Source organism: Coregonus lavaretus (assembly GCF_964263955.1).
Source record: "Coregonus lavaretus genome assembly, chromosome: 23".
In the NCBI taxonomy this organism is placed as follows: domain Eukaryota; kingdom Metazoa; phylum Chordata; class Actinopteri; order Salmoniformes; family Salmonidae; genus Coregonus; species Coregonus lavaretus.
The window spans coordinates 16,944,877-16,969,709 of NC_140010.1; the positions used below are offsets into that span (position 1 = coordinate 16,944,877).

At 40.7% G+C, this 24,833-nt stretch overlaps 1 protein-coding gene across 1 annotated transcript in view; it reads left to right on the forward strand.

The window, feature by feature from the left end:
• LOC311098715 (adenylate cyclase type 1-like) overlaps positions 1-24,833 on the forward strand; it is a gene marked incomplete at both ends in the record, with an annotated part of 77,503 nt that overhangs the window by 34,944 nt on the left and 17,726 nt on the right. The window contains 3 exons of the mRNA XM_084139253.1: positions 18,505-18,632; positions 20,106-20,264; positions 20,457-20,598. Coding sequence (XP_083995379.1) covers positions 18,505-18,632; positions 20,106-20,264; positions 20,457-20,598 — 429 coding nt within the window. The remainder of the gene's footprint in view (positions 1-18,504; positions 18,633-20,105; positions 20,265-20,456; positions 20,599-24,833) is intronic.

Here is a 24,833-nt window from a genome sequence, read left to right on the forward strand (position 1 = left end):
CATGCAGATAAATGAAAGTCAGAAAATCCTATTTTTATTTTAAAAAATTGGGGGGTAGATCAGCTTTAATTTTGCAGATAGATTGTAACTTCCATCAATGTAATTGTCTGCATCACTTCCAATCCCCCATATGTTGTTTTTTGCTCGCAAATATACAGTGGTGTGAAAAAGTGTTTGCCCACTTCCTGATTTCTTATTTGTTTGCATGTTTGTCACACTTACAGTGGGGTAAAAAAGTATTTAGTCAGCCACCAATTGTGCAAGTTCTCCCACTTAAAAAGATGAGAGAGGCCTGTAATTTTCATCATAGGTACACGTCAACTATGCAAATAAATTCATTAAAAATCCTACAATGTGATTTTCTGGATTTTTTTCCTCATTTTGTCTGTCATAGTTGACGTGTACCTATGATGAAAATTACAGGCCTCTCTCATCTTTTTAAGTGGGAGAACTTGCACAATTGGTGGCTGACTAAATACTTTTTTCCCCCACTGTAAATGTTTCAGATCATCAAACAAATTTAAATATTAGTCAAAGATAACACAAGTAAACACAAAATGCAGTTTTGAAATGAAGGTTGTTATTATTAAGGGAAAACAAAATCCAAACCCACATGGCCCTGTGTAAAAAAGTGATTGCCCCCTACAACCTAATAACTGGTTGGGCCATCCTTAGCGGCAACAACTGCAATCAAGCGTTTGCGTTAACTTGCAATGAGTCTTTTACAGCGCAGTGGAGGAATTTTGGCCCTTTGCAGAATTGTTGTAATTCAGCCACATTGGAGGGTTTTCGAGCATGAACTGCCTTTTTAAGGTCATGCCACAGCATCTCAATAGGATTCAGGTCAGGACTTTGACTAGGCCACTCCAAAGTCTTCATTTTATTTTTCTTCAGCCATTCAGAGGTGGACTTTCTGGTGTGTTTTGGATCATTGTCCTGCTGCAGAACCCAAGTTCGCTTCAGCTTGAGGTCACGAACAGATGGCCGGACATTCTCCTTCAGGATTTTTTGGTAGACAGCAGAATTCATGGTTCCATTTATCACAGCAAGTCTTCCAGGTCCTGAAGCAGCAAAACAGGCCCAGACCATCACACTACCACCACCATATTTTACTGTTGGTATGATGTTCTTTTTCTGAAATGCGGTGTTACTTTTACGCCAGATGTAATGGGACACACACCTTCCAAAAACACTTTTTCACACAGGGCCATGTAGTTTTGGATTTTGTTTTCCCTTAATAATAACAACCTTCATTTCAAAACTGCATTTTGTGTTGACTTGTGTTACCTTTGACTAATATTTACATTTGTTTGATGATCTGAAACATTTAAATGTGACAAACAAGCAAACAAATAAGAAATCAGGAAGGGGTCAAACACTTTTTAACACCACTGTGTGTGTGTGTATGTATGTGTGTATATATATATATATATATATATATATATATATATATATATATATATATATATATATATATATATATATATATATATGAGGAAAAAAAGTATTTGATCCCCTGCTGATTTTGTACGTTTGTCCACTGACAAAGAAATTATCAGTCTATAATTTTAATGGTAGGTTTATTTGAACAGTGAAAGACAGAATAACAACAAAATCCAGAAAAACGCATCTCAAAAATGCAATTAAAATTTGCATTTTAATAAGGGAAATAAGTATTTGACCCCCTCTCAATCAGAAAGATTTCTGGCTCCCAGGTGTCTTTTTATACAGGTAACGAGCCGAGATTAGGAGCACACTCTTAAAGGGAGTGCTCCTAATCTCAGTTTGTTACCTGTATAAAAGACACCTGTCCACAGAAGCAATCAATCAATCAGATTCCAAACTCTCCACCATGGCCAAGAACAAAGAGCTCTCCAAGGATGTCAGGGACAAGATTGTAGACCTACACAAGGCTGGAATGGGCTACAAGACCATCGCCAAGCAGCTTGGTGAGGTGACAACAATGGAAGAAACACAAAATAACTGTCAATCTCCCTCAGCCTGGGGCTCCATGCAAGATCTCACCTCGTGGAGTTGCAATGATCATGAGAACGGTGAGGAATCAGCCCAGAACTACACGGGAGGATCTTGTCAATGATCTTGTAGTGTCGAGTCAATGTTGCTAATTATGCTGTAACAAAGGAGTCCGCTTATACTGAGCTTTGATCATAAGTTTTATTCATATCACAAGATTTCAGCATAAGTTTACAGATGTCATGATCATCCGGAGAGCAGAGTCCCAAAAGAATATGTCTGCTCTAATGTTCTTTGTTCAAACCCAGTACTTATAATATTCCCCAAAATATGGGTGGCTCCCTCTACTGTCCAATCCCCTGTCTACAACACACACTCCCTGTCTTCTATGGGGCGTCACCCTAAAACAACTCCCTCTGAAACTAAATAAACATCCTCTCAGGTTCCACTTGAAAACATTAGCAAAGTCATAATCTTAATACACTACATATTTCCCCCCTTCGAGACTAACTAAAAGTCTCAAAAACAAAAAGAATAGGATTATGACAAGTAACAATTTCTCTTATTGAGTATCTTTAACATTAAACCCAAAACCACTTTTCACTGGAGTGTAAATACCTTTCTATGAAATATGAACAAATCTTTATGAAGTGTGAATACATTACTATGAAATATGAACAAATCTTTATGAAGTGTGAGAGCGAAAAACCTGTCTGGCAGCCTTCTTTCCAAATATCCATCCATCAATCAAGACAGTAAAATTCTCTCACGGCCCCTCTGCCCCAGGCAACCACCTAGATACTCCAGATCAATTCATAAATCTTTATCAATGCATTTGAAACTATGATGCAATTAAATACACATGAAAGCCCCAGCAAACAAAATACTATCCAAAATGTCCACTCTCAGGCTGGTCGACCCATCGGACCCTACGGTGGATTATCTCTATCCCTGCCTAGACTCCATGTCCCTAAGCTTCCACGAAATAAACAAAAACATCTAAGATCCCCACATGTATCCAATAACATCAAATATCATTCTACAAAAATTTATACCTAAGAATATGACACAAATTATGTATTACACATGCAAATATGTCTATATTTCATTGCAGACACTGAAATGTAGTCCACTACACTTCATCTCCTCAGCAGTGTCGACTTCCAATGCATCTTCGATGATGGAATTGGAACATTTCCACACCTTCCTTGTTCCATCTCCTCCTTTCCCTTCATATTCTCCTTTCATATTGTCCTTTCATATTGTCCTTGTTTGAGTATTTCAATCTCTACATATTCCCCCAAATGCTTCTGGAAGAAAAGAAAAGACCAAACAGTATCTTTTGCAAAACAACACATTCAAATTAAAACATCAATATCAACTAAGAATATAAAAATGATATAAAATGATAGAATAATGTGATTCATTCATACATTTCCCCCCTTTGATTCATAACAAAATACTAAAATCACACTAATATTGAAAAACATTTGAAAAATAATCAAATAATCAAAAATGATATTTATCCATCAATACTCCATCCAGTCCCACTTGTCCCTCTTCATCCAGATCAGGAACAGTCAACAACGGCATCTGAGTGTTGTCTCCAGGCATCACTACTCCAACCCATCTCAATATCATAGCTTTCGCAAAGGTCAGTAACAAATTACAAAAGAAAAACATCACACACAGTGCTATCAAAGCTGCTACTAATATCTGAACCATCACTGCTCCCACTGGGCCTAACTGATCTTGCAACCAAGTCTTCGCTGACCATCCAGCTCCTTCAGATCTACCAAATGCATCCCTTATATTCTTCAATGCATCTATAACACTAGTGATACCATCTGAACTATCTGGAATCAAAGTATAACAATCATCCCCCGTCAAATTCATAGCTAAACATAAGCCACCTTGTTTTTCTAGAATATAGTCAAGAGCCATATCATGTTTTAACAGCGTCAGTCTGTGACTTCTTTGAGTATTCGACAGAAGGTTAAACCCTCTTATCGTTTCATTTGCAAAACCCTGCAAATTATAGTTAATATTATCTATGTTATCTTCCCAAATTTTACACCATACCATGAAAAAAAAATCCCCACTTCTCTCTTAGACTTATCCTCCAATGATAGGCTTCCCAGACTATGAAATTCCTCTAAAATTGGTGCTGGAGCTTTCGGCTCCCTTGTAATCAAATGTGATATATTTATTGCTCTAATAACTGTCAATGTTGAAGGAGTTAAATTGCTTCTCACTGTTGTTATAATAGGCTGAAGTGTTGATGTCATTGTTGTTGATTCATCTATTTTCCCTACAGCTTTGAACTCTTGACTTGTATTTCCATCTGTCACCACTAGTGTCACTACATTAACTCTCAGTCCTAACTCTAATCCCTCACTTTCAAACTGTTGATTATAAAAAATACATTTATAATCACCTTGATCTTCCTGCTGGGAATTGTAAATATAGATACCGCAATCACCCTCTCCTACTACTAACATTGAAACTTAGCTAACTGTCCTAGAGTTCCTTCAACCCTAGTTCTCCTAACTTTTTTAATCTAACTTTTCTCCTAACTTTTTAAAACCATTCCACTGATTTATTCACAAAATCCCTTTACCACCAATTTTTTGAATATGTGATCGGGAAGTCCCCACCTGCTTCTGACTTCTTTACACACAGACTTGGCAAACGATTGAACATCTTTTAGCCTAGTTTGAAATCTCTTGGTGTAGGAATGTAACCAAGAATAACAGTCACCCCTTTTAACTTTATTTTTCAGACAGATTGTCTAATAGGCAGTCTAATAGATTGTCCTCCTTCCTATGATATTATCTTTTCAAGCAAATATGATTCCCAAAAACCCTACTCTTTTAAAATCTTCTACCAGACAGCCGTCTAGTGTACATCTTATTGTACAGTTCAATTTACACAATGCATCTCTTCCCAACAATGCAATAGGTATATGTTCTGATACCAGTATGTGTATTTTAATTTCTCTTTGATTTTTATAGCAGAGCTCAATTGGTTCCTTAAGAGTAATCAGCTGTTTTACTCCCTCAAATCCCTATCCTAATTAGTTAATTTTACATAGTGAGATGTGTAACCTCATCAGGCTCAACACAGATAAAAGCTTTTCCTCTATTCACCATCACTTCTCATAGTCCTTTGTTTTCACTTCAATTGTTAGATATTTTTTTCTTTTCCCTAATCGGTGCTATCAGCTGACACCCCCCTTTGGATCTTCTAGGCACTCTAGAATCCTTGCTCCTTTAAGGGTTCACCTGTCCTCCAGATGATCTTCACTTGCTCCTTTATCTTCCTCAGAAATTCCCTCTCTCCAGAAACTATCTATGGATATGATAACAACTTTTACCTCTAGTTGTGGCTGATACAATTGCATTTGACCTTGTTCAGTTGAAGCTGTAGCAGTGATTGTTGATTTGATTCACTCTGATTCTTCATAACCAAAGCTTCTCTTCTCCTTCTTCTTCTCCCCCAGTTGTATTTGATTGAGTTTTCTGAGAGTTTCTTGGTCCTGTTCTTTCTGGTTGTGTTCCTTTTTTCTGTACAAATCCACTTGATGGGCTATATGATCTGTATAGACACCTTTTGTCATGCTTCCAAGTCCAACCACCTCTACCAGTTTACTCCTTACTGGTGAGGGCAGTCCCATCTGCAATTTAGCTCTCAAAATTGACTGCTCAATTTGACTCACATCTGGATCATTTCCAGTAATATTTCTCCACACTTGATGAACTCTTGACACATAGGCTCTCGGATTTTCTTGTTGTCCTAGTGGGTCAATCACAATGTTATCAGGATGTACATTTGTTGGAAATGTATCTTTCAATGCTCTCCACAGACGATTCCTACTTGCAGCCAACAATTCAGGGTCGTTCACTGCAGTCCCCACATATCTATTGAGTCCCGCTCTCTGAAAAATGTATTCCATACCTGGAATCCCAAGGAGATTAGCCAAAAGTCTCTTAATGTCTCCTATAGCAGACTGTGTTCCCACTGTAATTTCTTCCAATTTTGAAATCCAAGGATAGGCTCCATCTTGAAGAGTAGGCAGCTTCTCAAGTATATCTGACATATCGGTACTTTGCAAAGGCTTATATTCTAAGTTTCGACCTCGAATGATCACCGGCATAATTTTCTTGCTAGTGCCCTCTTTCCTTGGCCTCAATGTATATTTTTTCTCAAATTCTTGGGATTCTTTTCTCAGCAGTTTCTTCTTCTGTATCTTCAGCTTCTTGAGTTGTTCCTCCAGTTCTTTTACTTCTCCTAAATCATTCGCTTTATCCAGGCATGATACGCATCGGTCTATATCTCTTTCTATTTCTTCTGTGCTAGTCATTGCTGGATAAAATCCTCTTGAATATGAAGCACCTTTACTCTCCCACTCTTTATCGCTGTCTTCATCTTTGCTTTTATCAGAACTCGAATCTCTTGTATTCTTCTTCTTCAAACATCCATCACCCCTTCTTTCCTCTCTTGCCAACCTCCGTCTGATCACAGGGTCATATCCACCCATGATCTCTTCTGAATCACTCTGATCATCATCATCATCATCATCATCTTCATCATCAAGTTCCATTCTCCTGAACCTCATTCTACCCTTAGTTTCCAGACATCTCGGTTTTTTCTTACTTCTGGAGTTTGGATTCATTTTTATGGTCGTTTCTGCTTGTCCTCTCTATTATTCGTTCATCTTCATCTCTGATGCAATAATCACCCTCCTGAACGATCACTGGAAGCTGAGGATAGACGTCCTTAAGCTCTACTTCTTCCTCATAAGGTGGGGGTCTTTTTGCTGAATCCGTATGTGAGAAAGGTGTACTGACTTCTGCCATTAGTTTTTCTGTCGCCTTTCCTTGTTTCACCATTTTCTCTATACCTTTTTTTAAATTTATTTTTATTTTATTTTTTGGGGGGGGGGATGGATCAGCTTAATATTGCAGATAGATTGTATCTTCTATCAATGTAATTGTCTGCATCACTTCCAATCCCCCATGTTTTATTTTATTTTTTATATATATATTCCCCTTTATTACTTTTCAACCCCACCATCCTTTCCCTACTTGGAGTAAATTAGTGAACAACAACGCCCAGGCCTCTACTTCCGGTCTATACTTACTATCTACACCTTATGGACAGAGTTAATTTTACAATAATTTTATATATATATATTTATTTATTTTTTTGCTCCTGAACCTCTTCTACTCTCAACCTCTCCGATCATTTTCATGATGTCCATCCGGTTTGCTTCTAAATGCCATATCTTTCTAACTGTGCTCTTTCCCAAAAGCTCCCAACATACAACCTATATACTTATTATGGACACAGTATGCTTACATTATTAGCTATCTTTGTTATTATTTGTTGTTATTTGTTATTAGTCCCATCCTTCAACTCTATTCAATACCTCCCATCTATCTCTTAACACCATCCATATAGGATTTCTATTTGCCATATATATTTCAACCGTACTGTGATGTTTTAGAAAAGTTCTGAACCTTTCTATTCTCATTGCTTCTACAGATTGTGAATTAAAAATAAACATTTTTGCTAAAAGTATTATTATATTATTGATTGATTGACTATGACTTTTCAGATCACCCAGTAATGCTATCTGCAAGGTTAGTTCCAGGTAAATATTGCAATCCTTTAGCCATTCCTGGACCTGTGTCCAAAAACAAGCTACAAATGGACAGAACCAAAACAAATGATCTAATGATTCTATCTCTTCACAGCAAAATCTGCAGAGCTGGGAAGATTGTATCCCCCATATAAATAACATTCTATTGGTAGCAAGAATTTTATATAATAATTTAAATTGAAAGATTCTAATTTTTGAATCCGGTGTCGTTTTGCGTGTCAGTTCATAAACACTATGCCATGGGATCGGTACGTCAAAGATCTCTTCCCAACTATTTTGCAATCTATATGGGACGGCTGTCAATCCTTTGGTCCTTAAGTGAAACTGATATACTTTTTTATTTATCACAGTTTTCCTTAACCAATTATGTTCTTTAATGCAAGGCCGACAGACAAGTTCCTTACTTTCTCCCCCTTCAACTTTCCTCTTCCACTTTTGCGGTAAGGCTGCAATTATTTGGTTGTAATTTTGGGTAGAGCAGACATTTCCATATGTTTTTGTTAGCTGCATGTGCGACATAACTCCACCAGTCCTACCGATGATATCATTTACGAAGATTATACCTTTTTTAAACATTCTGTCAAAAAATAAAGGTTTTTTGTCAATTAGTATATTTGAATTTAACCACAATATTTGTTGCATTATTTGTTCTGTCGTTTCTGGAGGATTAAATTGAAATTGCAACCAACTTTCTATGGCTTGTTTTAGAAATAGTGACATTTGGGAGATTATTTCCTTTTCAAATAACTGAAAGTGAGAGGTTGTAATCTGAATAAAGGGAAAAAGGCCTTTCTTGAACAGTGGGTGAGACAATCTTACTAATTTGCTTGAGAACCAGTTCGGATTTAAGTATAACTTTTGGATGACTGAAGATTTTAGTGATAGGTTTAATGCTTTAATATTTAATAATTTCTGTCCTCCGAATTCATATTCATTATATAAATATGCTCTTTTAATTTTGTCTGGCTTGCCGTTCCAAATAAAATTGAATATTTTTTTCTCATATAATTTAAAAAACTGTTTGCTAGGCGTAGGCAAGACCATAAGCAAATAGGTAAACTGGGATAATACTAAAGAGTTAATCAGGGTGATTTTTCCACAAATTGACAGGTATTTTCCTTTCCATGGTAGTAAGATCTTATCTATTTTTGCTAACTTTCTATTAAAATTTATTGAAGTGAGATCATTTATTTCCTTTGGGATATGTATTCCGAGTATATCCACATCACCTTTGTTTATTTTATCGCTGGCATCTTTTATCAGTTTTTGTCTGAGAATGAAGGACAACTTAAGAACACCCAGCTCTCTTTGTCTCTTTTCTTTACGTTGTTCCCTTTTTTTTCCTTTCTTTTGCTCTGCTTTATGAATTGACAGAAGCACTTTCATTATGTTGATTACATCAGGGTTAAGAGTCCCTTCCACTGGCCATGGTTGTTCAATGTCAGGCCAACGTTTGTTCCATTTGCCGGATATCCTTGCAATACCATTAACTAAAGGATTACTATTTTGTACTATATCAACAGGTGTAATTACCTTCATAGTCCTGATATCCTTTTTCCCCATTGTAACAACTCTTTTATATTCCTTTATTGTGAATTATTTTATTATTTTAGAATATATAGCTCATAGTGTCCTCCCTTTAATTATTAATATAAACTAAAAAAATGTTTTTTTTCTCTTCTCTAAATAATAAAATTAATCAATAAAAATATGAATATTCAAAAATAATATATATATATATTTTTTTAATTAAACAATTAATCAATAAATTTACGAATAATCAAAAATATTTTTTATTTTTTTATTTTACTAATTTATCAATTAGTGGCTATCTTACCACCTCCAATCAGGAAAAGTACAGGAAAGTAGACAACTTCAGAGCAATCCAAAAAGAAAATACCTATAATCCAGCAACACTACAGTACTCATAAACCCCATTGCTTAATAAGCATCCAATCATCTTAATTTTACAGAATAATGTCAGTACTCGATTCCCAACACAACTCTAATTAAACCCACTCATGCACAAAAACTCCAAAATGCAATTTTTATTTTCAATTGATCAGTCTGTTGCCAAGTCCCTGCCAAATTGTCATAACATCAAATATCCTGTAGGGGAAGGCTTTGTAAACAGAACAGCACTAGCCTGATTCTCTTTTGACTTGATCCTGTCGCAGCAGCCTCTGTCGCGTCACACCCTGTCACATGATGTACACGTCAGCACTTCCTCTCTTTCTCTCTCTCCTCTCGTTCCTCTTATCGTCTCTCATATGACAAAATAACAATGAAACAGACAAGAATTTAGTAGTTTATGCAGTCACTGATCTGCTTCAACCATTCATATTCACATTCGCGCTAAGAATTAACTCAGGAATCGCATAAATAGCTCAATAACATTTTTATTTTATTTATTTATTTAATTATTTTTATTTTTAATCCGTCCACATCTCTCTCTCTCATTTATCAATTCAATAGGTCTCAAGAAAACAGTTTCGTCGTCAAACAGCAGCCGATGTAACAACCAGAATACACCATTAGACTCTAAATCTCTACGTTCGTCTGCGTCTCCCCACAGCACAGTGTAGCAGAGGAGTGACCTATTTACCCCTACGTCACTCTAGTGTCGTAAAATCACACGCATGCGCAGTACATTCATCACTACGATTTCACAGTGGAGGTAGCTCTCTCCACTCCAGACAACAGAACGTTAGCAGTCTGCTATACCTCCTCTCTTTTACCCTTATAGACAAACAATAACACTTAACAGAGCTCACAAAACATAGGGCACCAAGCCCAAACTATCTAAACACACCTTTTGGTGGCTTGTCCCATTCCTATGGACCACCAAGGAAAAAATATTAAACATAACCCGCATCAAATGTAGGCATGTAGCATGAAAAATTAGCATGTAGCATGAAGCATAATTAGCAGGCCATGTTTAGCATTTCTCCCTCCGCCGTGCCGTAAAATTTCTTTGTTTGGTAAATTTGTGCTACCACGAGGACTGTGGAATTGAAACGAGTGGTTACATCAAACAAACAATTTGTCAACTGTCAGCTGAGAGGCAACATACAGTATCAATATACCACGGCCTCCAGTCCCCAGGACTCACCTAATCACACCTAACGCGTTATTAGGATTTCTGGCCCATCTTAGAGGTCGCCTTCATCAAAGGGCTTACCGTTGATCCACAGCGGTTCTAAGTTACATACATATGCCTAGGCCTTCCTTATTCCTCTCAATCGATTGTTCTTGAACTCTTATTCAAGCAAAATATCTCTATAGACACTATAGACACTCCCCCCTTTTGCGCTGTTTACCAGTGCAAAGAAATTTAGAATGGTTAGGCCAGACCCCTAGTCCACAGCAATAAAAGCAACACAAGCACACACCGGTCCCCAACGGTACATCTCTCCAGCGCACACACCCAGAAGCAGACGAAGGAAACACACACAAGACCGTGAGAAATCTCACCTTAAGCCGGCGTCTTGAGCGAGAGTCACGTCGTTGCTCATGAATGAAACACAGCAGAGACGCAGACCCGCCTCATCACTCGCCGCCAAATTTGTAGTGTCGAGTCAATGTTGCTAATTATGCTGTAACAAAGGAGTCCGCTTATACTGAGCTTTGATCATAAGTTTTATTCATATCACAAGATTTCAGCATAAGTTTACAGATGTCATGATCATCCGGAGAGCAGAGTCCCAAAAGAATATGTCTGCTCTAATGTTCTTTGTTCAAACCCAGTACTTATAATATTCCCCAAAATATGGGTGGCTCCCTCTACTGTCCAATCCCCTGTCTACAACACACACTCCCTGTCTTCTATGGGGCGTCACCCTAAAACAACTCCCTCTGAAACTAAATAAACATCCTCTCAGGTTCCACTTGAAAACATTAGCAAAGTCATAATCTTAATACACTACAATCTCAAGGCAGCTGGGACCATAGTCACCAAGAAAACAATTGGTAACACACTATGCCGTGAAGGACTGAAATCCTGCAGCACCCGCAAGGTCCCCCTGCTCAAGAAAGCACATATACAGGGCCGTCTGAAGTTTGTCAATGAACATCTGAATGATTCAGAGGAGAACTGGGTGAAAGTGTTGTGGTCAGATGAGACCAAAATCGAGCTCTTTGGCATCAACTCAACTCGCCGTGTTTGGAGGAGGAGGAATGCTGCTTATGACCCCAAGAACACCATCCCCACCGTCAAACATGGAGGTGGAAACATTATGCTTTGGGGGTGTTTTTCTGCTAAGGGGACAGGACAACTTCACCACATCAAAGGGACGATGGACGAGGCCATGTACCATCAAATCTTGGGTGAGAACCTCCTTCCCTCAGCCAGGGCATTGAAAATGTGTCGTGGATGGGTATTCCAGCATGACAATGACCCAAAACACACGGCCAAGGCAACAAAGGAGTGGCTCAAGAAGAAGCACATTAAGGTCCTGGAGTGGCCTAGCCAGTCTCCAGACCTTAATCCCATAGAATATCTGTGGAGGGAGCTGAAGGTTCGAGTTGCCAAACGTCAGCCTCGAAACCTTAATGACTTGGAGAAGATCTGCAAAGAGGAGTGGAACAAAATCCCTCCTGAGATGTGTGCAAACCTGCTGGCCAACTACAAGAAACGTCTGACCTCTGTGATTGCCAACAAGGGTTTTGCCACCAAGTACTAAGTCATGTTTTGCAGAGGGGTCAAATACTTATTTCCCTCATTAAAATGCAAATCATTTTATAACATTTTTGACATGCGTTTTTCTGGATTTTGTTGTTGTTTTTCTGTCTCTCACTGTTCAAATAAACCTACCATTAAAATGATAGACTGATAATTTCTTTGTCAGTGGGCAAACATACAAAATCAGCAGGGGATCAAATACTTTTTTCCCTCACTGTATATGCCATATCTTTCTAACTGTGCTCTTTCACAAAAGCTTTCAACCTATAGCCTATATACCTATTATGGACACAGTAAGCTTTACATTAGTTATCTTGTTGTTATTAGTTGTTGTTAGTTGTTATTAGTCCCATTCTTCAACTTCATTCAAATGAAAGTCAGATAAATGAAAAGATTTTTGCTAGGTTCTCGAGTTAATCAAATGTGTACCCGGGCTATTTGCATTGACCCTTTTTTGCACTGGCTCTCTTGCACTGACTCTATGCACACTCACTGGACTCTACCCAAACACTCACACTGCCTACGCTCATACACACAAAACACACACACATACATATTGACGCCGCACATACACATATTTTTACACGCTTCACATATGCTGCTGCTACTCTGTTCATACACACAAAACACACACTCATACATATTGACTCCACACATACACATCTTTTTATACGCTTCACATATGCTGCTGCTACTCTGTTTATTATATATCCTGATTGGCTAGTCACTTTTACCACTACCTACATATTACCTCAACTACCTCGTACCCCTGCACATTGACTCGGTACTCCTTGTATATAGCCTCGTTATTGTTATCTATTTTGTTACTATTTTCTATATTTATTTGCTCGTTTTCTTACTTTTTAAGTGCATTGTTGGGAAAGGGCTCGTAAGTAAGCATTTCACGATAAAGTCTACACCTGTTGTATTTGGCGCATATGACAAATAAAATTTGATTTGATTTATGATGAATTATGATTTTGTCCGTTAGAAGAATCAGAGTTTTCCGTCATTATTTTCATCATTCATTATTGCTGTAAAAGCTCATATCAAAACACAGAATTTCCTTTTTTTAATGTATATTTTTTTAAGACAGTATCTGACTTGAAAGAAATACGCCTCAGTACCACTGAGCAATAACAAAGTGAGTGTAGCCTGTAGGTAAAATTATGGAAAGTGAAACCATATTTTAAGCAGCTAACAAGCTCTCTCTCTCTCACTCTCAATTCAATTTCAATTTAAGGGCTTTATGTCAAGGGGTGCTGAAGGTGGGTGTGGTGCATGAATCAAGCGCAGGATGCAGAAGCTCAGTCCAAAAGACTTTAGTGCAATATTCACGTAGAAAATAAGCACAATAAGCCCGAAGGCGAAATAACGGCGCACACAGGCGTCAAACAAACGGCGCACTAACATGTGCGAAAAACCTCTCCAAAACACTGGAGGGAAGTACGTAGCTCCAACACAAAACAGTAGTAGTCTACCACAAAGTAGTCTACCACTGTGTACTCTCTGTTAAGGGCCAAATAGCATTCTAGTTTGCTCTGTTTTTTTGTTAATTCTTTCCAATGTGTCAAGTAATTCTCTTTTAGTTTTCTCATGATTTGGTTGGGTCTAATTGTGTTGTTGTTGTTGTCCTGGGGCTCTGTGGGGTCTGTTTGTGTTTGTGAAAAGAGCCCCAGGACCAGCTTATTTAGGGGACTCTTCTCCAAGTTAATCTCTCTGTAGGTGATGGCTTTGCTATGGAAGGTTTGGGAATCGCTTCTTTTTAAGTGGTTATAGAATTTAACGGCTCTTTTCTGGATTTTGATAATTAGCGGGTATCAGCCTAATTCTGCTCTGCATGCATTATTTGGTGTTTTTCGTTGTACACAGAGGATATTTTTGCAGAATTCTGCATGCAGATTCTCAATTTGGTGTTTGTCCCATTTTGTGGATTCTTGGTTGGTGAGTGGACCCCAGACCTCACAACCATAAAGAGCAATGGGTTCTATAACTGATTCAAGTATTTTTAGCCAGATCCTAATTGGTATGTCAAATTTTATGTTCCTTTTGATGGCATAGAAGGCCCTTCTTGCCTTGTCTCTCAGATCATTCACAGCTTTGTGGAAGTTACCTGTGGCGCTGATGTTTAGGCCGAGGTATGTATAGTTTTATGTGTGTTCTAGGGCAACGGTGTCTAGATGGAATTTGTATTTGTGGTCCTGGCAACTGGACCTTTTTTGGAAAACCATGATTTTTGTCTTACTGAAATTTACTGTCAGGGCCCAGGTCTGACAGAATCTATGCAGAAGATCTATGTGCTGATGTAGGCCCTACTTGGTTGGTGACCGAAGCACCAGATCATCAGCAAACAGTAGACATTTGACTTCAGATTCTAGTAGGGTGAGGCCGGGTGCTGCAGACTGTTCTAGTGCCCTCGCCAATTCGTTGATATATATGTTGAAGAGGGTGGGGCTTAAACTGCATCCCTGTCTCACCCCACGGCACTGTGTTTTTTGCCCATTTTAACCGCACACTTGTTGTTTGTGTATATGGATTTCATAATGTCGTATGTTTTTCCCCCAACCCCACTTTCCATCATTTTGAATAGCAGACTCTCATGCCAAATTGAGTCAAAAGCTTTTTTTTTATCAACAAAGCATGAGAAGACTTTGCCTTTGTTTTGGTTTGTTTGTTTGTCAATTAGGGTGTGCAGGGTGAATACGTGGTCTGTCTTTCGGTAATTTGGTAAAAAGCCAATTTGACATTTGCTCAGTACATTGTTTTCACTGAGGAAATGAACTAGTCTGCTGTTAATGATAATGCAGGGGATTTTCCCACGGTAGTTATTGGGGTCAAATTTGTCTCCTCTTTTATGTATTGGGGTGATCAGTCCTGGTGTTCTCAGGTCGTTTGTGCCTGTGTGTATTGTTATGTGGCTGGGTGATCCTAGTTGGTCCTCAGACGGTCTAGGGCGTGCTGGGTGTTTGGACACCAGAGTTTAGACACTGTGTGTTTGTTTGTTTTATTTTCTTGTATGTATTTCCCATTTGAGTCCAAAAGGAGTACAATCTATGGCTTGTGTATGTCCTCAGTGGGTGTGGGGGGGTCGTCAGGAGGGCTATCAGGGTGGCTGACAGGGGGGGGTGCTCAGAGGGGTTGGGATCCCCTGGGCTTGGCGTTCTTCATTTGTTTGTCTGGCTGTGATGTCGAGGCTATGGTCAGGGTCTAGGGTGTACTGTTCTGCTGCGGTGTCGAGACTTTGGCCAGGATCTGAGGTGGGCTGTTCTGCTGGCTTTTCTGCGGGGGTGGCCAGCTCTCTAATGAGTTATTCTCTGTCACCCGTCATCGTTCTCACCTTCTCCTCCAGCACTCTGATCCTCTCCTCTAGTGCTCTGTTCTTCTCCTGCTCCTGCTCTTTCTCCTGTTGATGTTGTATCACCACAGTCCAGAGTGCAGATATGCCTCTCTCCCCCTCCAGCTCTCCAGGTCTAGTTAAGGGGGTGTTGTGCTGAACCGTTGTCTGGGTCTGTGCTGACTGGAGTGTAGTCACCTGCTGTTCCAGCAGTACTCTGTGCTGGGAAGTTGACTTTCCGCTTGGGGTTGCTCGTCTGTGGGATTATTTAATGAAGAGGTCTGGTCTGACCCACTCGGGGTGGGGGTATCTTTCTCAAGGGAGAGCTTCTCCTGCTGAGCTATTTCTTTGATTAGGTGGAAGTCCAGCTGGAACTGTTTGGGGTTGCCCTGTACCAATACTGTTCCAGATTTATAGAGATTTATATTAGCTGACTCAGAGTCCTCGTTGTCTAGTATCCTGAGTTTCCACCCATCGCTAACACCCCCCCCCCCCCCCCCCCCCTTAACAGAGGGGTAGTGTGCTCGTATAGCACTGTGCCATGCCAGGGGATGGTCTGTAAAAGTCAGCAAAAATTGTCTCCTGATTTCCCATAAGGAGCTTCATTTTGCCATTGTTGGGCTCAAGTACTTTGACACCTCTCACTTTACACGTCAGTGCTAATTGAAGTTGTATCTCTTTGTACTAGCAAGTTTGGTAGCCTTAGCATTCAGTCCTTATAAAGTAAAATATAACATTGTAATGTATTTTTCTTATTGGTTTTTGAAAGTAAAAAAATAGCTTCCGACTAAACATTACTCACTCAGTTCCAGCTTGGATGATGTTTTCAGGTTTCTGTTTGTTTGCCAGAGCATTTGCTGTATAGCTTGGGAATAGTAATCCTTGGTGGTAGAAAGCCTTCCAGGTAATTCTGTCCAAAATCAGGTTCTAGGTTTGGAGTTTTGGTTTGGAATGAAGGTTATGTTGTGGAGGGTAGCATCCTGTATATGTCCCAGCCAAAAAATCCAAGTTTATCTAACTCTAAATCTATATTTTTTGTAAAAATATGCTGAAAAATGCAGGAGCAATGTCTTTGAGCTCTCTCTCTCTCTCTCTCTCTCTCTCTCTCTCTCTCTCTCTCTCTCTCTCTCTCTCTCTCTCTCTCTCTCATTCAACACAAATAGACTTGCATTTTAAAAATCGAGCTTCCATATCCACTTTCTTCTTTCCGTGGCACACTGAGAGATGCACTGCATAGTTATGAGTCTTTTCGTTTTTTTAGTTCACATGCTCTGCTCAGTCCACGATCACATCCCTTCCACGGAGAAACAATGGGAGCCGGGATATCTTATTACCCCATAGCAGCCCAGCCCCCAGCCCTATCTCAGCTAGCTCACAGTGATCTCTGTGGCTCACAGATCCTTAATGATGGGTTATACTTCCACTGCTCCTTTCATCCCAGAACAGAGCACAGCTTCACATCATGCCAGGCAGCCAGCCGGCAGGCAGGCGGTGTGACTCACCTACAAACGACTACAACACTGATCATATGATATGATGGAGTGGGGACTCTTGTGGTTCTGCACTTAGAAGCATTTCCTTATTTAAGTTGGAATTGTACTGTACAGTACATCTTGCAATATACTATATGTTCACATTAGTGTGTACATCACACATAGTAGCCTACAGGATATGCAGTCCCACTTTGAATTAAGTACAACTTATAAAGGCTTTATATAGTATACATAAAGGCTTCATAAGCACTACATAAATGCTTCACAAATCATCTATAAGCAAATGGGATACTTTACAAATGGTGTATAAAGGGTGACATCAAATCAAATCAAACTTTATTTACATAGCACATTGTTACAACAGATGCATTTCAAGGTGCTTAACAAATCAAATAATAGTCATAAGGACATAACAATTCTAACTGTAGGGTAAATTGCAAAATGTGACATAGCATAGCACTATGTATGTTTATAGACCATTTATAGAGTATGACATATGCTTATAGATTATTTGTGAAGCATATATGTGGTGCTTTTATAAATTGTACTTTGTTTAAAGTGGGACCGGATAGGTTATAGTGTATTTGTACATTAGTGCATACTGTATATGGTTGGACCCCCCTTTGCCTCCAGAACAGCCTGAATTCTTCGGGGCATGGAAACGTTGCTCAATTGGTATCAATTGAGCAACCATTACACCACCACCACCAGCCTGTACCTTTGACGCCAGACAGGATGGGGCCATTGACTAGTGTCATCAGCATGACGCAACAGGAACCGGGATTCGTCGGACCAGGCAGTGTTTTTCCACTCCTCAATTGCCCAGTGTTGGTGATTGCGTGCCCACTGGAGCCACTTCTTTTTATTTTTAGCTGATAGGAGTGGAACATGGTGTTGTTGTCTGCTGCAATAGCCCATCCGTGACAAGGATTGACGAGTCGTGCGTTCAGAGATGCCTTTCTGCACACCACTGTTGTACTGCTCCATTATTTGCCTGTTTATGGCCTGCCCATTAGCTTGCATGATTCTCATTCGACCTCTCATCAATTAGTTGTTTTTGCCCACAGGACTGCCGCTGACTGGATGTTTTTTGTTTGTTGCACCATTCTCAGTAAACCCTAGACACTGTTGTGCGTGAAAAGCCCAGGAGGCCGGCCATTTCTGAGATACTGGAACCGGCGCGCCTGGCACCGGCGATCATACCACGCTCAAAGTCGCTTAGGTCACTCGTTTTGCCCATTCTAACGTTCAAACGAACAGTAACTGAATGCCTCAATGCTTTGTCTGCCTGCTTTATATAGCTCTCTTTCTCCACTCTCTCTCTCCCTCTACCCCCCTCTCGCACTCTGATTGACAGGAGAACCACTGTAGGCGTATAAAGATCCTGGGAGACTGTTACTACTGTGTGTCAGGTCTGACCCAGCCCAAGACTGACCACGCCCACTGCTGTGTGGAGATGGGCCTGGACATGATCGACACCATCACGTGAGTCTATAGGTTTATGGTAAACACTTACTCAGTCATTGCTAGCTCCTTGGAGCATAGCGCTACGGCATTTGTCTCTCCACGACGTCCTGTTCTGGGCCAGGTCCTGGGCTGATGTGGTGTTATGTCCCAGGTTGTATAAGTCGTCCATGGTAAACACATCACCTGTATATGTTTATGGTTGACTGATAAAGCACGTCAGTCATTGTGATGTTAGGGTCAGTGTTGACATCTGTTAATGACAGTATTATGTAGGTACAGACACATTGAGTTGTGATGGACACCATATCACATAGCTCTTTATGGCTCTATGGAATGAGCCTGCTGCATGGCTTTCAGCCATTATATTGATTAATTTGGTTTGACCAGGGATAAAAGCCAGACTGAAGACTGGGGATATTTTGATATTCTCTATTCTTCTCATCTAAACCACTGTGGTTCAAGTTAGTCCTGGCTGAAGGATTCCTTAGGTGGATTGTCATTGGCTGCTATGAATACATGCCAAGACTGCAGATAGAGTTGAGAGTGGAATCTCATTTGAAGGCGAAGGAATTGAAATGCATTTGGATGCTTCTTTATGAAGCGTGAAAGTGTTTGTCTCATTTGCATGTCCTGCACAATTTGGAGAAAGAAGAAAGAGCTCAACACTTCAATAAGGTGTATCCCATTCCGTGTTAAATGCATGGCCATTGGCTTGGTCTTATATGACTCTATGTGCACAGGGCCACACAGGATGTCAGTATTCATAAATAGACAATATAGGACTATACACAGACACATAGGGCTACAATACACAATGAAAACACTTGCCTTTTTATGTTAACGGTAGATTAATATGCATATTCATTCCTATTCCTATTGGTGACCAGTGTAGCATTTTGCCCTGTTTATTGAGAGTCTAGAGATTGCTCTTAAATCTCATCCTGCTCCTTCCATATGGGTGGAATTTTCCTCTGTCTGCACTCTTACGTAAAAAAAAAAAAAGAGTTTAGAATCCGGAGGAGCAACCATTTTGTCCTTCTGGCTTATCTCCCCAGAACATGTGCACTTTTTCCTCCAGAGAGAGGGAGGGAGGGAGGGAGGGAGGTTAGAACTCAGCTGCCTGGTCTGTCTTTATTATTAGGTGAAGAGGAGCAGCACCATTTATATCATGGAAGAATAACATTTGTGGAATTTGTGACATTGGCTGCTAAGGCAAGACATGATTTGTATACAGTAACGCTATAGTACACACACACACACACACACATCTACTCGTACACACTCTCACACACACACATGCATGCAGGCACACTTAGGGACTTGGCACTTGGCTCGCAGGCAGGTACACAAGCACGTACGTACGTACGCACGCACGCACTCAATCACACACACATACACACACAATCACACACACATACACACACAATCACACACACCTACACACAGTATCAATGTTATAATATTGTAATGACTCTCCTCATGCACCTGCAGGTCAGTAGCGGAGGCCACGGAGGTGAATCTGAACATGCGTGTGGGTCTCCACACGGGCCGGGTTCTGTGTGGGGTCCTGGGACTTAGGAAGTGGCAGTATGACGTATGGTCCAACGACGTCACACTGGCCAATGTGATGGAGGCAGGGGGACTGCCTGGGTTAGTACCAGTTACCACCATGCCATGCCAAAATCTACTGTCCCAACTTCACACACAACAACAAACACACAATGCAGGCTGTGAGCAGAACCTCTGGAGCGATTAGGGGTTAAGTGCCTTGCTCTAGGGCACAACAGCATTAGGTAGCACCACATGAGGCTGACTCTGTATGTGTTTCTCCTTCTCCACCAGGAAGGTCCATATCACCAAGGCGACCCTGGACTCCCTGAATGGAGACTATGAGGTTGAGCCAGGCAACGGTCATGAGAGAAATGCCTTCCTCCTCAAACACCAGATCGAGACCTTCTTCATTGTGCCAACTCACCGACGGAAGGTGTGTTTGTGTTTGTGTGTGTTTGTGTCTGGGTGAGTGTGTGTGTGTGTGTGTGTGTGTGTGTGTGTGTGTGTGTGTGTACAGTATGTGAGATCTGCTTGGGAGAGGATGATCAAGAGTTTGTGCATGTGTGTATGTGTGTGTAGGATTAGAGGTGTTTGTATGTGTGTGTGAGGATGAGTGTGTATGTGTGTTTATAAAAATAGACACACATTTTAGGACATACAGTGGGGAAAAAAAGTATTTAGTCAGCCACCAATTGTGCAAGTTCTCCCACTTAAAAAGATGAGAGAGGCCTGTAATTTTCATCATAGGTACACGTCAACTATGACAGACTAATTGAGAATTTTTTTCTCCAGAAAATCACATTGTAGGATGTTTAATGAATTTATTTGCAAATTATGGTGGAAAATAAGTATTTGGTCACCTACAAACAAGCAAGATTTCTGGCTCTCACAGACCTGTAACTTCTTCTTTAAGAGGCTCCTCTGTCCTCCACTCGTTACCTGTAATAATGGCACCTGTTTGAACTTGTTATCAGTATAAAAGACACCTGTCCACAACCTCAAACACTCACACTCCAAACTCCACTATGGCCAAGACCAAAGAGCTGTCAAAGGACACCAGAAACAAAATTGTAGACCTGCACCAGGCTGGGAAGACTGAATCTGCAATAGGTAAGCAGCTTGGTTTGAAGAAATCAACTGTGGGAGCAATTATTAGGAAATGGAAGACATACAAGACCACTGATAATCTCCCTCGATCTGGGGCTCCACGCAAGATCTCACCCCGTGGGGTCAAAATGATCACAAGAACGGTGAGAAAAAATCCCAGAACCACACGGGGGGACCTAGTGAATGACCTGCAGAGAGCTGGGACCAAAGTAACAAAGCCTACCATCAGTAACACACTACGCCGCCAGGGAATCAAATCCTGCAGTGCCAGACGTGTCCCCCTGCTTAAGCCAGTACATGTCCAGGCCCGTCTGAAGTTTGCTAGAGTGCATTTGGATGATCCAGAAGAGGATTGGGAGAATGTCATATGGTCAGATGAAACCAAAATAGAACTTTTTGGTAAAAACTCAACTCGTCGTGTTTGGAGGACAAAGAATGCTGAGTTGCATCCAAAGAACACCATACCTACTGTGAAGCATGGGGGTGGAAACATCATGCTTTGGGGCTGTTTTTCTGCAAAGGGACCAGGACGACTAATCCGTGTAAAGGAAAGAATGAATGGGGCCATGTATCGTGAGATTTTGAGTGAAAACCTCCTTCCATCAGCAAGGGCATTGAAGATGAAACGTGGCTGGGTCTTTCAGCATGACAATGATCCCAAACACACCGCCCGGGCAACGAAGGAGTGGCTTCGTAAGAAGCATTTTAAGGTCCTGGAGTGGCCTAGCCAGTCTCTAGATCTCAACCCCATAGAAAATCTTTGGAGGGAGGAGAAAGTCCGTGTTGCCCAGCGACAGACCCAAAACATCACTGCTCTAGAGGAGATCTGCATGGAGGAATGGGCCAAAATACCAGCAACAGTGTGTGAAAACCTTGTGAAGACTTACAGAAAACGTTTGACCTGTGTCATTGCCAACAAAGGGTATATAACAAAGTATTGAGAAACTTTTGTTATTGACCAAATACTTATCCCACCAACCCACTTAAAAAGATGAGAGAGGCCTGTAATTTTCATCATAGGTACACGTCAACTATGCAAATAAATTCATTAAAAATCCTACAATGTGATTTTCTGGATTTTTTTTCCTCATTTTGTCTGTCATAGTTGACGTGTACCTATGATGAAAATTACAGGCCTCTTTCATCTTTTTAAGTGGGAGAACTTGCACAATTGGTGGCTGACTAAATACTTTTTTTCCCCACTGTAGATCTCATTTGTTCTTATAGGAGTTCACATAGGTTCAGTGATGACATCTGCTTAACATGAAGTAAGCCTACTAGCTAGCAGTAATCTAGACGTTAGGATTCCTGGTTTTTACCCAGGCGGCCCAGGTTCAACTCCCGGTATCGGAACTCGCATTTTTGGCAGCACGTAGCCTAGTGGTTAGAGCATTGGGTCAGTAACCGAAAGGTCGTTAGTTGGAATCCCCGAGCCGACAAGGTGAAACATCTGTCGATGTACCCTTGAGCAAGGCACTAAACCCTAATTGCTCCAGGGTCGCCATTGATAATGGCTGACCCTAGCCGTGACCACACTCTCTGAGGTTGTCTCAGGGGGAGCTGGGATATGCAAAAAATACATTTCTAATTCACATGTGTATAAATTGTACATGTGTGAAATAGGACAAATATAAGCACCCACCAAATTAATAATACATTATTATACTAGACATACTTAGTTGTACTAGGAAATACAGTATGGGACATAACCTTGAGCATACTTGAACATATACAGTACTCGATATAACAGTGGATGTACTTGGAAATACATACATGAACTGAACATAACCTTGGCATACTGTAGTGTGACTGCCAGAAGCTAGGACAGATAAAACATTTTAATAGGACTACCTGGTAAAATGGAGTCCAGATTGAAAAAAGACTTAACCTCTCATTAGAGTGCGTTTTCATCTTAAGGTGAGATTGAATAGGTCTGGAAAGACAGTACTTTAGTGCTGTAGTACTGTAGGTCTACATGTTCAATATGCTGTGTGTATACTAGAAAGTGTTAGGTACGTGAGTTGTCACTCACTCACGTTGGAAGGGTTGTTCAGATCAGATGGGTTCCCCTACAGTCTTGCTGATGTTCGGCCTCATGTTTGACACTGTCTTGTCAACAGCCTGTGGCAGCAACACACGCATGCACACACACACACACACACACACACACACACACACTACCCAACGCTCCATACCCTCACAATCTGTCATTACTCCAAATGTGTATATATATATATATACACACAGTGAGGGGAAAAAAGTATTTGATCCCTTGCAGATTTTGTACGTTTGCCCACTGACAAAGACATGATCACTCTATAATTTTAATGGTAGGTTTATTTGAACAGTGAGAGTCAGAATAACAACAAAAAAATCCAGAAAAACGCATTTCAAAAATGTTACAAATTCATTTGCATTTTAATGAGGTAGTTGGCCAGCAGGTTTGCACACATCTCAGGAGGGATTTTGTTCCACTCCTCTTTGCAGATCTTCTCCAAGTCATTAAGGTTTCGAGGCTGACGTTTGGCAACTCGAACCTTCAGCTCCCTCCACAGATATTCTATGGGATTAAGGTCTGGAGACTGGCTAGGCCACTCCAGGACCTTTAATGTGCTTCTTCTTGAGCCACTCCTTTGTTGCCTTGGCCGTGTGTTTTGGGTCATTGTCATGCTGGAATACCCATCCACGACACATTTTCAATGCCCTGGCTGAGGGAAGGAGGTTCTCACCCAAGATTTGATGGTACATGGCCTCGTCCATCGTCCCTTTGATGCGGTGAAGTTGTCCTGTCCCCTTAGCAGAAAAACACCCCCAAAGCATAATGTTTCCACCTCCATGTTTGACGGTGGGTATGGTGTTCTTGGGGTCATAGGGAGCATTCCTCCTCCTCCAAACACGGCGAGTTGAGTTGATGCCAAAGAGCTCGATTTTGGTCTCATCTGACCACAACACTTTCACCCAGTTCTCCTCTGAATCATTCAGATGTTCATTGGCAAACTTCAGACTGCCCTGTATATGTGCTTTCTTGAGCAGGGGGACCTTGCGGGCGCTGCAGGATTTCAGTCCTTCACGGCGTAGTGTGTTACCAATTGTTTTCTTGGTGACTATGGTCCCAGCTGCCTTGTGATCATTGACAAGATCCTCCCGTGTAGTTCTGGGCTGATTCCTCACCGTTCTCATGATCATTGCAACTCCACGAGGTGAGATCTTGCATGGAGCCCCAGGCCGAGGGAGATTGACAGTTATTTTGTGTTTCTTCCATTTGCGAATAATCGCACCAACTGTTGTCACCTCCTCACCAAGCTGCTTGGCGACGATCTTGTAGCCCATTCCAGCTTTGTGTAGGTCTACAATCTTGTCCCTGACATCCTTGGAGAGCTCTTTGGTCTTGGCCATGGTGGAGAGTTTGGAATCTGATTGATTGATTGCTTCTGTGGACAGGTGTCTTTTATACAGGTAACAAACTGAGATTAGGAGCACTGCCTTTAAGAGTGTGCTCCTAATCTCAGCTTGTTAGCTGTATAAAAGACACCTGGGAGCTAGAAATCTTTCTGATTGAGA